At 49.2% G+C, this 14,203-nt stretch overlaps 1 protein-coding gene across 1 annotated transcript in view; it reads right to left on the bottom strand.

Moving 5' to 3' along the window:
- The window catches only part of Ubac2 (UBA domain containing 2), a 157,337-nt gene that overhangs the window by 126,073 nt on the left and 17,061 nt on the right, over window positions 1-14,203 (bottom strand). Inside the window, exon 2 of the mRNA XM_013349312.2 lies at window positions 1,411-1,535. Coding sequence (XP_013204766.1) covers window positions 1,411-1,535 — 125 coding nt within the window. The remainder of the gene's footprint in view (window positions 1-1,410; window positions 1,536-14,203) is intronic.

Here is a 14,203-nt window from a genome sequence, read left to right as displayed (position 1 = left end):
ATGCACGTGTGTATGTTCTGTGTGTGGTGTGCATATGAACCTAAGTGTTCTAACATGCACGTGTGTATGTTCTGTGTGTGGTGTGCATATAACTCTAAGTGCATTTTTCCTGAGCCCGAGGCGACAGTGACACAGAAGCCTCCGTCTACTCTGACGGAAGCAGTGACACGGGTGACAGACGAAGGACACTCACCAGGACTCTGCATCCACTGTAGGCAGTGGTGCCAGTCGTACCACAATGAAGGAAGGGGTCAGTGAGCTGAGACAACGGTTTATGCTCAGGGTGGCAGAGGAAGCCACCAGGGCACCCACGCAGCTGGTCCTAACATCCTGACCCCCACACAAGCCACCCATCCATCTAGAAAGCAGAACTCTGCTCTTTCCGAGAGAAAAGTGATTCCTTGTGGTTTAGCTCCGTGATAGAAACATCAATCGGTGTGGCATAGGCAAAGGAGCCTGAACCATCTCATCAAACACACAGGCTGAGACTGATTTTGAAAGACCGTGCCTACATGAAAGAAATTAACATGGGTCAGAGAACAACTTGTGGGGGTGGGTTCTCTCCTTCCACGTGTGGGTCCCAGTGGTGGAACTCAGGTTCTCAGACTTGGTGGCCTTTTATGACAGAGCCATCGTACTAGCCCTAAACTCTCTTCAAAGTATAAATCGCATTTCCGCGAGTAAAACCTAGGGTACAAACTTAGGAGTTCAGCAAAAGGTAACCCTGCAATTTCTCCATTATAACCTGCACTGCTGAAAATATCCGCAAATGTAACTAGAAAGCATGCTTGTCAACACAGTATGGGAATACTTGTTACAGACTCGGGGACGTTGTGCTCAGCCCTAAACGAGGTATCTGTCTCGTGCTCCGCCCTCCTAAGGCGTAGGTGGCACTGCAAATGTGGGCGAGGGAAGACTGCGCAAGCCAGGTCTAGGGGAGAGGACATGCCGAGGCTGTGGCACTTCTGACTTGGGTGGTGGCCTCAGAAGGACCTGGATGGAGAGGGGCTGAGAGGCCCTGGTCCCAGCTGAGGCACTATTGGCAGCTGATGGCCTTTGAAAGGTTTTCTATAGAGGTGTGACCCCGACGGGCTGACCAATTGCCTGTGTTCTGGGGAACGACCCTGGCCCTGCATCCACATGCTGACTGCAGCAGTAACTGGACTCTGCTATAGGAGGAGGAGGAGGAGGGGAGGTTAGGAGAGCAATGTGGTGGGCATGGGCCTGAGGAGTTGCAGGGGAGAGAAAGACTAAATATAATTAAAATACAAGAATACTCTTAAAGAACAACTTTAAAATACTGCTTTTGAAACTTTAGGAGTTTTGAGGGGCTAACGAATTGAAGGAAGAAGAGGCAGGTCTAGAAAAAAACCCCTCTTCTCCCAGAGGCCAAAGGAGCAGTGTACCTACCTGGAAGTCGTTCTTGACAGCATGGAGGTCGTACACGAAGAACTTCTGACAGTGGGGCAGCAGGAGGGTCAGCAGGGACAGGGCACTGGGGACCAGCAAGAGACTCTTCGACAGCGGGGCCTTGTCTGGGAGGGAGGAAAACACATCCAAAATGACTGGGATTTAGAAAGCAACACAAGCAAAACCTCATACAGATGAAAAGCAGGGTAACTGACTGCTCTGAATGAAAACGAAGGCCGAGTCCAGAAGGCCCCACTTTGGCTCTCACTAAAACGTCACCAGCAGTTACTGCCAGGAACAGAAGGCAGGCGTGACCTCTGCTGGCGTCATCATCAGCTGGCTCGTACACAGTAAACACCCAGTAACATCCACACAGCACCAGACAGGAAAGGGTGAAGAACCTTCCAGCAGTTGGCCCGAGGATGACGGAGATTCACACATTGGTTTGGAAAATTTTTAAGGGGTTTAAGCACTAACACTGCTCACTGAAGGGGTCTCCTGAGGTGTTTCCACTGTGAACACAGGAGGAGCCCCATCAGGTGTCCCATGATGGCCCTGGGGACCTCTACCTCATCGTACACCGACATCAGCTTTGTGGCAGCTTGGTACCGAGGCGACAGGTGACCAAGCATGTGACTGTGGTGGCAGGAACTGAGACATTCCGGAAGACTCGCTGCAGGCAAAGGACTTCCCATGACAAACCCCCAGGCGCATGTCATGACACGTCACAGGGAAGGGAAAGTCCTGGAAACGGAGCCAAGCCCAGATGTGTGGCAAGTCACAAGTTCTTACAGACAAAGAACAGGACGTCTCGAAACACTAACAATGTCTGCACAAGACACAAGCACTTCAGCACTCAATGTCTAATATTTTTCATAAGTTATGATGTATTGAATATTAATTTTACTACTGTTCATTTCCCTGCACATTTATAACTATAGATTATAAGACCTGTGGGGGCAGGGGCTTTACACCCTGAACGCATGGAGGAAAGAAGACAGCTCCTGACTGGGTTCTCCCTCCACCACGTTGGAGGCAGGTGCTTCAGTGGCAGAGCCACTGGCCCCAAAGACATTTTAAAGTTGAAACTACATACACTCACAACAACCAAGTGGGTGCCTCCTCCCACACTTAAGTGACCAGGGTCTCACTACCTAGGGCTTGTGTGCCCCATTCCAGGCATGCGCACAGGGTCCAGAGGCCATCCTCCTCCACTGCCCGGTCACATGCTGTCTCACTGGACCTGAACTGTGCCATTTGCACTGGAACTGGCTAACAAGCCCCCAGGACCCCTCTACCCCCACCCCTAGCCCGGAGCCACAGCGGCATAGGTCCACGCCCAGCATGTCCATGGGAACCGAGGACCTGAACTACGGTCTTTAGCTTGTTACTCACTGGGTCTGCCCTCAACTAAAACACTTTAAAGATCATTAGGATGACACAAAGTTTTGCCCGGTTTCCGCTACCACAGCCACTGGGCGCCATCTTCTCTCCTGGGACAACACCTGTATACCCCACTTCCTGCTAACTCACCCTTGTTCCCCAGACTGTACTCTGGGCCGCCTGCCTCCAATCCCAAAGGGGTCCCCTGCTCTCTGGATCCTCTGCTGCACCACGCTTTGCACCTCATTTCTTCCACACAGTGGCTCCACATCTGCTGGAAGATGTCTCTAGACTTCTTTCACTGTCCCCCACTCTGCGGCACTCCTCAGGGTGTGAAGGACACATGCCTTACCAGAGCACAGCCCCTCTGACAGAGGACATTCCCAGCTCACCAGTGGCAAGGCCCCGGGAGACATCACTGAGGGTCCCTTTCAGATTCTGTACCTTATTCATTAGAAATTCCCTGCGGGTAGATTTATCCGTTACAGTTGGTGCTGTGGTTATGGTGTTTGTGCAAGCATACAGAAATAGCCCAGCGATTTCCTCCCAGGTTGAGACCCTGCACACATCTATACCGGAACTGCCACGCAGTATTGCTCTCTCCACCAAGACTTGCCAGATCCCAAACCTAGTAAAGCACCGTCCTGCCTGGGGTCTCAACAGGACAGGAGGGCACACGGCTGAGACCACAGCCAGTCTTAGACTTGCTGGAGCCACAGAAGTCTCTGTTCTTCTAGCCTGCAGAAGGGGAAATGAGAGTTTACCCATACAATATCAGAATGCATGAGGGCTCAGTGGTAGGCACTTGTCCAGCACCCCTGGGCCGTGAACCTGATCCCCAGCACTTACCCCTCCCCACAATCCCTACAAAAGCTTGACTGGCGGTTGGGTTTCTGTCCTCGTCCAGATGACAGGACCACAGAGGGAACTGGTGCTGCAGGTTCACCCTGAAAGGGAGCAAGTCCTCCTTCGACTTTTACCTGTCCCTGTGACAGGCAGCTACCACGGCCCTGTCGCCTCCTGAACCCACACAGTCGAACCTCACATCCCTGGGCCCAAGACTCACACTGGCACAGTTCTCTGACCAGCAACTCCAAGGCTGCTCTCTAGAGCCCTGCCTGGCCTTCTTATCTCCTCCCCCCTCCCTTTCCTCTCCCACCTCTCCCTTCTCCCCACTCGGCTCTCCCAGTGACTAACTGAACAGGGCGCCTTGGCTGTCTCCCTAACCCATCTCTAAAATCACTAAGCACCCGCTATAAACCATGCACATCCCTAGGCCCCAGGGCTCAGCAGGGCTGTCAGGACAAAGGCCTTACTCTTATGGTGCGCACCATCCACACGAGAGAAGAAAATAAACAAAGGCAGACATATCTGTTGGCTGGAAGCAAATGCTGCAGAAAACCCAAGCAGGCAAAGCCCAAGGCTACTACCCACTATGCATCCCCAGGGGCTTCCCACGCACAAGGAGGTGTTGCTAATCCACACTAAATGCATTAGGGGTGCATATGTGGCCTGCTTGAGCCAGGGAAACCTAAGGTATGTCACTTCCAGCCAGACACTTAGAACTAGTGATACATTCATGCTCTGTCCCTCCACCAGGGCTCAAGATGGCAGCCACCCTATCAGACAGATGTTTCGGCTGAAGACAGGCGTAGGACGGATACCCCACCCCCAGGTGATTCTCAACGGCTGGGAAGCATTCTTGCTCTTGTAAACCAGGCCTCTGACACTCAGCCAGTGGAGAGACAGCTAGGGAAACCTTTCTCAGATGTAATATTTGCACAGAGACCTTAGCAAGTAGGCCTTGCAGTATGTGGGGGAAGGAGCTCTACCAAATGAACATAAAGTACACACGTTCTAAGAACCACAGTCAACAGGCAAGGGGCCGTGCACACACAGAAGTACACACGTTCTAAGAACCACAGTCAACAGGCAAGGGGCCGTGTACACACAGAAGTACACACGCTCTAAGAACCACAGTCAATAGGCAAAGGGCCGTGTACACACAGAAGTACACATGCTCCAAGAACCAGTCAACAGACAGGGCTGTGCACACACAAAGGTACACACGCTCTAAGAACCACAGTCAACAGGCAAAGGGCCGTTGCACACACACAGAAGGCAGGACGAGCACAAGGTGCATAGGTGGGTCCTAAGGCCAAGGACGTGGGGGGCAGCAAGCAGAACCTGAGGCACAAGGAGGTTTTCAGCCTCCCCCAGGGTGGCCGGAGTCGGGTGGGGAAGGGTTAGGGAGAGGGATAACACCATCCATGATATGTCGTCATTTGAGATTATGGGAAGACAAAGGAGTAGAAGCCGGGTCAGTCAGGAGGCCGCTGGGATGATCCAGGTGAGGAACAATGACACTCAACCAAGGAGCCCAGGAAAGGAGGCTGCTGGGCACCTACAGAGACATACTGCCAAATACCCTAAGAAGTCACAAATTCTAAAGGTATACTTCAAATTAAGAAATGCATCCATTAGTTCCTGCTTCAGTTCCTCCAGAGCACAGGCTCCTGGCGACGGCGGCTGGGTCTGGCACGCTCGCAGCTGCAGCCAGGGATCCCAAAGGCAGTCGGTGTGTGTGTTGGATGGGCTCAGATGGAGAACAGGTACTTACACAAACAGAAACAAATGCCCGCGAGTATACAACGGTATTTAATTCAGCCATGAAAGGAAAAGGAATTCTGGTCCGTGTTTGTTACGACATTGGTGAACCTGAGGACACTGAGCTGGGTGAAATCAGCCCGTCACAAGAAGACAAGCAACCCCGCGGTTCCCTTTATAAGGGCACCTAGAACTATGAACTTCACAAAATCAGGGAGTAAAACAGCGGCTGGCAAAGGTGCTGGCGCTACAACCAGGGAGTTGTTTAATGACACAGTTACAGTGCTGAGAGGTAAAAGGAGTTCTAGAGGTTTTTATACAAAATTACGGATGGGCCACACGCTGCTGATATGTGCGCTCAAGCATGAATACGGCTGGCTACACAAGGCATGTTTTACGTCACTGAAATTAAACATCAAAAGAGGCACTGGGCAGATGGGTCAGCAGTTAAGAACACTGGATGCTCTCCTAGGGGACCCAGATTCGACTCCCGGCACCCACGTAGTGGCTCAGAACCGTCTGGAATTCTAGTTCCAACAGGTGGGATTCCTCCTCTGGGCCTCCGGGGCACTGCACGCAATCGGTACACAGACATACATGCAGACAAAACAACCATACATAGAAAACAAATTGTTTTAAAAAATCAAAATTAATCACACTTACTAAAGGCCAGCAAGAGATAAAAGGCACTTGCCATATAGTCTGACTACCTGAGTCTGATCCCCAAATGCAAATCAAGATGGAAGGGGGGAATCAACTCTACAAAGTTGTATTCTGACCTCCACAAGCATGCCATGACAAACACACTCCCAACTCCCACAAAAATAAACAAAATGCTTATTAAAATAATTTATTCTTTTTATATAACTGTTACAATTTTATCCAAGACAGATGGCAATATAAAGCTAGTCAGCGTAATCAACCAGATTATTGGGAAACTGTACGGTGTGATGTTTTTCACAAATTTCAAAAAATCAAACTTATTTTGTTTTTTTTTTTCTATTTTCACTTTTCAAGACAAGGTTTCTCTGGAACTCACTTTGTAGACCAGGATGGCCTTGAACCAGAAAATCTGCCTGGCTCTGCCTCCCAAATGCTGGGATTAAAGATGTATGCCACCATCACCTGGCTTCGAAAATTAAAATTTAAATAAAATGTTTGAAAAAACTCAGCTATCCCCTGGTCTAGCTCACTACCTCTCACACTGACCAACACTCGCTAGCACTGCTTACTCTCCACAGCGTCCCTCACTGCTCAGTCTTCACCTACCCCTTCGTCTTCTCAGTAGAACACAGCTCGATGATGGCACAAGGGTCCTTGCTCTTCTTGCTCACCACCCATCCCCACAGCTGCAACTCCACTTGGCAACAGTGACCTTGCAGCACTTGTTGCAGGAAACAAAAGAGTTACATGGTTTAACTCCCAAGATAATCCTGAGAAGCAGGCGCTGCCCTCTTCAAACGGGCACTCTAAGGAAAACGAGGTTAGAGACTGCATTGCTTGTGCAAGGTAACAAATGCCTTAGCTTAGGTGTCCCTGAAAGGGAAGGTGGGGAGAGGCTCAGGGCCGCAGGTGGTTCGTGTTGGAAGGTGATCCCAAGGGCAACAGTGAAGGGCAAAGGAAGGAATTGAGGGAGAGTCCAAGCAGAGACCATTATCACAACCCTGTGCTACTTCTGGTACACCCTCCGATCACTGTGTCTCTCAAGCCTCTATTACCAGTAGAGGGCAATTAACACAAAACACAAGTAGCCACAGTTCAGAAAATAAAAGACTGTAGAATGTTCAGCCCTAAAGGAAGCATGTATGCCCTCCCCTCAATACCAAGGCTCAGAGATCACCGAGAAAGAGGGGGCAGAGAAAGTGTAAAAGTCAGAGGTGGCAGATGGCTAGGAGAAAACCATGTCTTCTGAACTCAGCAGAGCAGTTGAATACATGAACTCAAGAGTGTGAGGCAGCAAACCTAAGCCAGATCAAACCCCAGAAACAGAGAAACTGGGCCCACAGTCCCACCCCTAATGGTACAGCTATTGGCAACTGTTAGCCACTGAGAGAAGGGGCAGTTTTCTCTGAGTGTGGCCCCTGGTGTGGACAGCTCCAGCAGAAAAGCTAACGTGGCCCCTGGTGTGGACAGCTCCAGCAGAAAACCTAGTGTGGCCCCTGGTGTGGACAGCTCCATCAGAAAATACCTGAGAGTGTTTCTGCAGCACAAATATCTTGAAGGGTTTTGCTATTGATGTTCCTTTTTAAAGGTCACAAATCTGGGCGGGTAAGGAAGAAAAGGTGGGTCTGGGAAGAGCTGAGAAGTAATTAATTATTAAATGGAATTTCCAGCTTGGGGGCGGGGTTCCTGAACACACCCTCAGCACACACACCCTGGAGCTGCCTCATTCCCAACTCCGCCCCTGAGTTGCCTGGGTCCACGCCCACCATCTCTTTAAGACCCAGCCCACAGACCTGACAGTGTCCTACTCTATTCTGTCTCATGCCTTCCTGAGAGTCACCAGGGAGTGCTCTGCCTTGTATTGCTCTATTTATAAATCTGGATTTATTAATTCAGTTTTATTTAGCATATTGCAACGGCAGTGGAAGAATCCAGCAACTGGGGATTCAACACTTAACAATTATGAACAAAACGTGTTGTACAAGACTCTCAAAGAACTAGTAAGCTTTTTTAAGACTACATTATCAGGTTGGCTCCCACCAAGTGACAGATCAGCGAGGCTGTTATAAGAAGCCGCATAAAGGTATCTGGAGGTATCACCCAGGAAGGGGCCTTTTTCCCATCACCTTCCACCCTTCAATAGTCTAGACTGGCCTCTGGGGGTGGGGGTGGGGGTGGGGGACCCTACTGGAGGAAGGAAGAAGTGAGCACAATCAGAAGTTGACCAAACGGCACCCAGAGGACAGACGGAATGAGAAAGGAGGCTGAGCAGGCAGAAAGGGTGCATGAGAAGTGGCGGACGGCAGTCATGCCAGTGGCAACCGATACAACCATATTCTTATATGTTATATACCATGCAGCATACCGTGAGTACCCACAGCCCAGTGGGATCCTTATCTTGCTGCAGATAAAGGGAAAGACGTGTATACAGCCACAAAAAGCACTAACATCTTACAGTGGTGCATGTCAGTAACAAGTAAATGCAGTTCTGCATGGAGACAGCACAAAGAATACAGACTGCAGAAAGTGTAACCGTGTGACGGATACACACTAATGCTGAAACCATCAAAACGACAGCTCCGGTGTTGATGTGAAATGCGCCCCAGAGGCTGTTGACAGACAGGCCCCCATGCAGCAGCGTGAGGTGACTGGGTGATGTGGGACTGGACTAATCTCCATCCCTGGGTCAGGTCAGCGTTGAACAGCCTGTTGTAGAGGTGTGACCTTGCCCTGCTGTGGAATATTAGTGTAAGATGTGCTACTTCTGTTTATGCCATGGGATATTTGTTTAATGATGCAAAAATGTGTTGCATTCTTTTATGTTGCATTTGTTTAACTCTGTGAAGCTGTGTTACTTTGCCTGTCTAAAACACCTGATTGGTCTAATGAAGAGCTGAACAGTCAATAGCTGGGCAGGAGAGAGATGGGTGGGGCTGGCGGGCAGAGAGAATAAACGAGAGAAATCTAGGCTTGGAAGAAGAGAGGAGGAAAAGGAGAAGGAGAGGAGGACAGCAGGGGCCAGCCTCCTAGTCACACAGGCAGCCACAGAGCAGGCAGCAAAGAGAGGTATACAGGATAGAGAAAGGTTAACGCCAGAGGAAACACAGACGGGATAAGTTAAGAAGAGCTGCTAGAAACAGGTCACGCTAAGGTTAGGCACTCATAAGCAAGAGTAAGCTCTGTGTAGGAGCCGGGTGGTGAGCCCCAACATCCTCCATCTCTTCTCTCCTTCTTCCCCCTCACCAACACTCCCACCTTACACTTCTCCCTCCATCTTTCCACCCATCATTTCTGGCTGCCATGAAGCAAACTCCTCCATCACATTCTCACCACCATGGTAGTGCCTCCTCGCAAAGCCCAAAGGCAGCAACGGAACCAGCTGACCACTCTCTTACACACACACACACACACACACACACACAGAGACATGTACACACGCACACAAACACACATGCACGCACTCGCACGTGCATATGCTCACATGTACACGCTCGCACACACACACACACACGACACTGAAGACTCGGGCCACAGCAAGTGCCATGGACATGCACAAAGACTTATTTATCACAGAGATGCTCTCCTTGCATTGTCTGTATTACTGTGAAAACAGAGTCTGTAAATATCCGGAAGGAAAATGGAAAATTAAATTACGTTCTGTGCGGAAGATGGAGTGACATCCAACACTAACAAATGGGTAGTATAAAAATACTTCATGCCTTAAAAAGGTGTTTCTAAAAATAGTGTCAGTGGCATTATAATACAGTCCTTTAAAAAACAGCACAAAAATAGATGTTCTGTAAAGCATCCTCCAAAATACTAACAATGACAATGATGGTCTATTCATGAGATGTTTTGCTTTTCACACAAATCTATTTTGATTTTTAAAAAGTAATTTTTAACTAGCTACTTATTCGGGGAAAAGTTCACCATATCCTCACACTCGGAGCTCAGACATGTCCCTAGCTAGCTTCCTGTCTGTGAGTGGGATCAGAAAGGAGTTTGCACATCAGAGCCCAAGCAGTAAACAAACATGCTTTTGAAAGTCGTCTGACAGACATCTCTCTACCTTAGAAGACAGGAAAGCTATGGCTAAAGGAACAGACCACGCACTAATCTGAGTCAAAGGGATCCATCTATGGCAAACATTAAGACTTCTTTGGGGCCGTTTGGCTCCTACTTCTCTTTGGTATGATCGGAGCTCACCACCATTATTTGTGGCAATTAACACCACTCAGGCTGAGGGGTGTGACCATGAAACAATGAGTATAATGGCTCCATTTCCAGAGGATATCCCATGACAACATCGTCCTGATAAAAGGCCTTCCCTGTCTCCTGACTTCTTTATCACCTGGAGGGAGGTGAAGAAATGGGCTAGAAAGTTTAAGTAACTTTGTCCCAGGTCACAGCTTGATAGTAAAGGGGCTGCTATTTGAACCCAGTCCTGCCTGACTATAAAAAACATGTTTCTAATGTCTACCAAGAGATTATACTTTATATATTTACTCTTACACTTAGGGTAAAGTTTTGATCTTCAACAAGTCAAACATAGAAAACCATGACTCATAAATCCCACTCCTAGACACAGATCCAGAACAGTGAAGCAGAGACGTGAGTGCTTGAAGCAATACTGTCATAACAGGTAAGACACAGCCAAGTGACCATCAACAACTGAAGACATAAACAAGACACTCCATACAATGCAGCACTGTCGGGGGAGAAGCGTGGCATCCTGGTGCGTCCTACCATCATGGGCAAACCTCACAGCACAATATAAACACAGCAACACCAGCAAGTAAATGCATTAAAAGGCTGGAAGGAGAAACCTGCTGTATGAATTTTCCTTGAATATTTTAAGCACTGAAGACACTAACCACAGGTTTTGCCTAACCATGTGGGCTGCTACAGAAGGGTGCTAGCTGCAGACACAACGGGGAGCGGCAACCTGGTAACTCTGCCTGCCCCCACGTCTGGCCTGCAAAAGTACACGTCAAAAAACCCAGTGTGGTTCACACCCTTCAAGCAGGAGCCACCAAGCCCCACCACAAACACTCATCTTCCCATTAATGACTGTTTAACTAGTTGGTAAAGTTCTTGGGGTTCCCATAAAACAGGGATCACTTAGTATCTCACAAAGTAACTTTCTCACAATTTTTTTTTTTAAAGAGAAAGGGATTAAACAAAAGCTAGGTGTACAGCAAGCCTCCCACAAGGAGAGGTGCTTCAGCTTCCTCCACACTTCAGTTCCCAGGCCACTCAGCTTCCTGGGAAGGATCCTGAAAAACTTGTCTCTGGTGACATGTTGCAATTTGACTAATGTGTGCTTCTGGTGACCAATTCCACGGAGACCGGGGCCAAGGGGTCCCGGTTTATTATTGCTACACTCATTTCTGGAGGCCATCATGGGCGATCTTTTGTCCCTTATGCACTGGGGAGAATTTCGTGATACAAGGCACCTGCCTCATTGGCTGCTCCTTACACAAGTGCCCAGGCAGACCCTAGCTGCTGTACCAGTGATTGTATCAGGAAAGTAAACAGGATAAAAGTGCTGAGAAGGTTCTAGAGTTAAAAAAAAAAAAAACAAAACAAAAAACAGGAACGAGAACTTGCCCTCAAAAGGGCATTTATCTAAAACACATAGACAGGATGAGTTGAGGGCAGGGGCAGTAAGTTTTAAAGGATGTTCTCAGACAGCAGTGCAGGCTGAGGCCGGCTCCCTGGTCACAGAAACGCGCATCAGGCCTGCGAAGCACCGCAGCCGCATCAGGCACTGCAGCTGCATCAGGCACCACATCTTACTTGGGGCTACCACTGTGCTCAACCCTATCTGTGCTCAACGCTAGTCTAGCTGGTTTTATGCTCACTGGGAGACTCAATGTAAACACTCACCCCTTCATTAGTCATAAAAGGCAGTGGCTGTTAAGTGTGTTAATCAGAGGAGAAACACAGGTGAGTCAGCATGCTTGTACAAAGGAGAGTCAGCACACTTGTGCAAAGGTGAGTCAGCACGCTTGTGCAAAGGAGAGTCAGCACGCTTGTGCAAAGGAGAGTCAGCACGCTTGTGCAAAGGTCAGTCAGCACGCTTGTGCAAAGGTCAGTCAGCACGCTTGTGCAAAGGTCAGTCAGCACGCTTGTGCAAACTCTCCACCTGTACAACAACCTGTAAAAGATAAGGAAACACAATTCCAAAGTGTAAAAATAAGAGGTGGGTGGCAAAAAGATGAGTTACAGTTTTAAGAACCTGGGCCCAGTCATGCTCAGTGGCCCAGGCAAGTGCACGCCAAGCCTTGGTACACACTCAGAAGACCCTGTTGCCAGGCAACAGTGCCAGGTCACTCACCTCGGGAGAAACCAGAAATCTGGATATTTGTGAAGTCAGTGGTAGTGACACAGCAGCAGCTAATCCCCTCCCAATGTCGAGGAATATGACTTTAAGGTCTTTTGTTTACGCTACATTTGTTCAATCCTGTGAAGCGTGATTCTTTGCCTGTCTAGAACACCTGATGGTCCTGATAAAGAGATGAACGGCCAATAGCAAGGCAGCAGCAAGGACAGAGGTGCCGGCGGGCAGAGGATACACAGCAGGAGAAGAGGGGGTGAGGAGAAGAGAGGACACCGGGCCAGCCACCCAGCCAGCCACGGAGTAAGCGTGAAAGTAAGATATACAGAAGTAAGAAAAGGAAAAAGACCAGAGGCTAAAGGTAGTTGGGTTAATTTAAGAAAAGCTGGCAACAAACAATCCAAGCTCATAACTAAGAATAAGCCTCCATGTGTGATTTTTTTTTGGGGGGGGAGCTGGGTGGCAGGCCCCCCCAAAAGACCTAAAGAGCAAAGAAGGAGCAAAAAACAACTACATCCCAACCCTTCCCACAGCCCTGTCAGACCTGTGGCTTGCCCATCCCCCATCTGTGGGTGCACTGCTGAGATGGTGCATCAGCTATGCCAGCTTACGACAGGGCTGAAACTGTCACACCATGGTCCATGAGAACGCTACAGATGAAAGCCTGGGGCATGACGGACATGCCAAGGACCGCTTCAGACATTCAAACACTCGGCACCTCACCTGAAAAGGAAGGTCAGGCAAAGACACAGAGCTACAAGGACATGCTAGGACATCAAAGGAGACACCTTCGCCCACTTGAAAAGACACACGTGAAACGTGTCTGCGGGGTAGAGAGGCCTGAGTCTGACTGGAGAGCTTGGGTGAGTAAGGGCCCATTCTCTGTGAAAATTCAGAGGAGCTTCAAGCTAGAAACCACTGGGGTCGGCTTCTACGTGACCTCCTAGTAGCTCACGGGTCTGTGAGCTGAAGGAAGAAAAGGTCCCGCTCAAACCTCCACCCCAAACAAGTAAAGCGTCAAATGCAGAGAGAGGGGAAACAAATTCCAGGTTGACAGTGGAGCGGGACCTTTGTCCAGCTGTCCTGAGATGACAACCCCCGAGACACCAGAGACGTGCACCCTTTCAGATGAAGCCAGGGCTCAGGGAAGCTCTGGGTGCAGCTCCCCGCACAGTGCGCTCTGCCCGGCAGGAGCTGCAGAGGCCACCCCGTTCTGGTACCTTCTTCTCTGTTAGTTACAGTTCCCACACTGTGACTTGCATGCATAAATTTTAAAGAGTTCTCCATCACTACATTAAAAGAGTCATTGGTGATTGGAGATGCTAACTGCAAAAGTAAACACACTTCTAACAGAATGGTCACTCTGCTCTACTAACTTGATGGTTGGCTAATAAAGCCTGTTATGATGGGAAGCTGATCTATTAGACAGGTGTTTATACGAACACTCTGAGACTTCTCTTTGATATAGCTGTGACTAAGGAACACTAAAGGGTCTTTACTGCTGGGCCCAGCACTGTCTAAAGCTACCTCCAGTAAGAGCGATGCCACAAGCACGTCAGTGGGCCACTTGGGCCGTCCATAAAAACCTCCCAAGCCGACTCCCCCACACTCTTTCCCACAAACAGCCTGACTGGAAAGAAGGTTGCTGGCAAATAAAATCCTACAAAATTCTACAACGGAAGCAGCACATACAGGGCTGGAAGTCTCCAAGGAGAAGAGAGCATGGGGTGACTTCAAATTTCAGAAAAGATAATAGAGAGGGGACAGGGAAGAGAGCAGGACACTGGAGGTGACAGAGAG

The sequence above is a fragment of the Microtus ochrogaster genome, chromosome 17 (assembly GCF_000317375.1).
Source record: "Microtus ochrogaster isolate Prairie Vole_2 chromosome 17, MicOch1.0, whole genome shotgun sequence".
Classification (NCBI taxonomy): Eukaryota; Metazoa; Chordata; class Mammalia; order Rodentia; family Cricetidae; genus Microtus; species Microtus ochrogaster.
The sequence above is the reverse complement of the archived record's forward strand: the minus strand, read 5'-3'. Positions and strand labels throughout refer to the sequence as shown.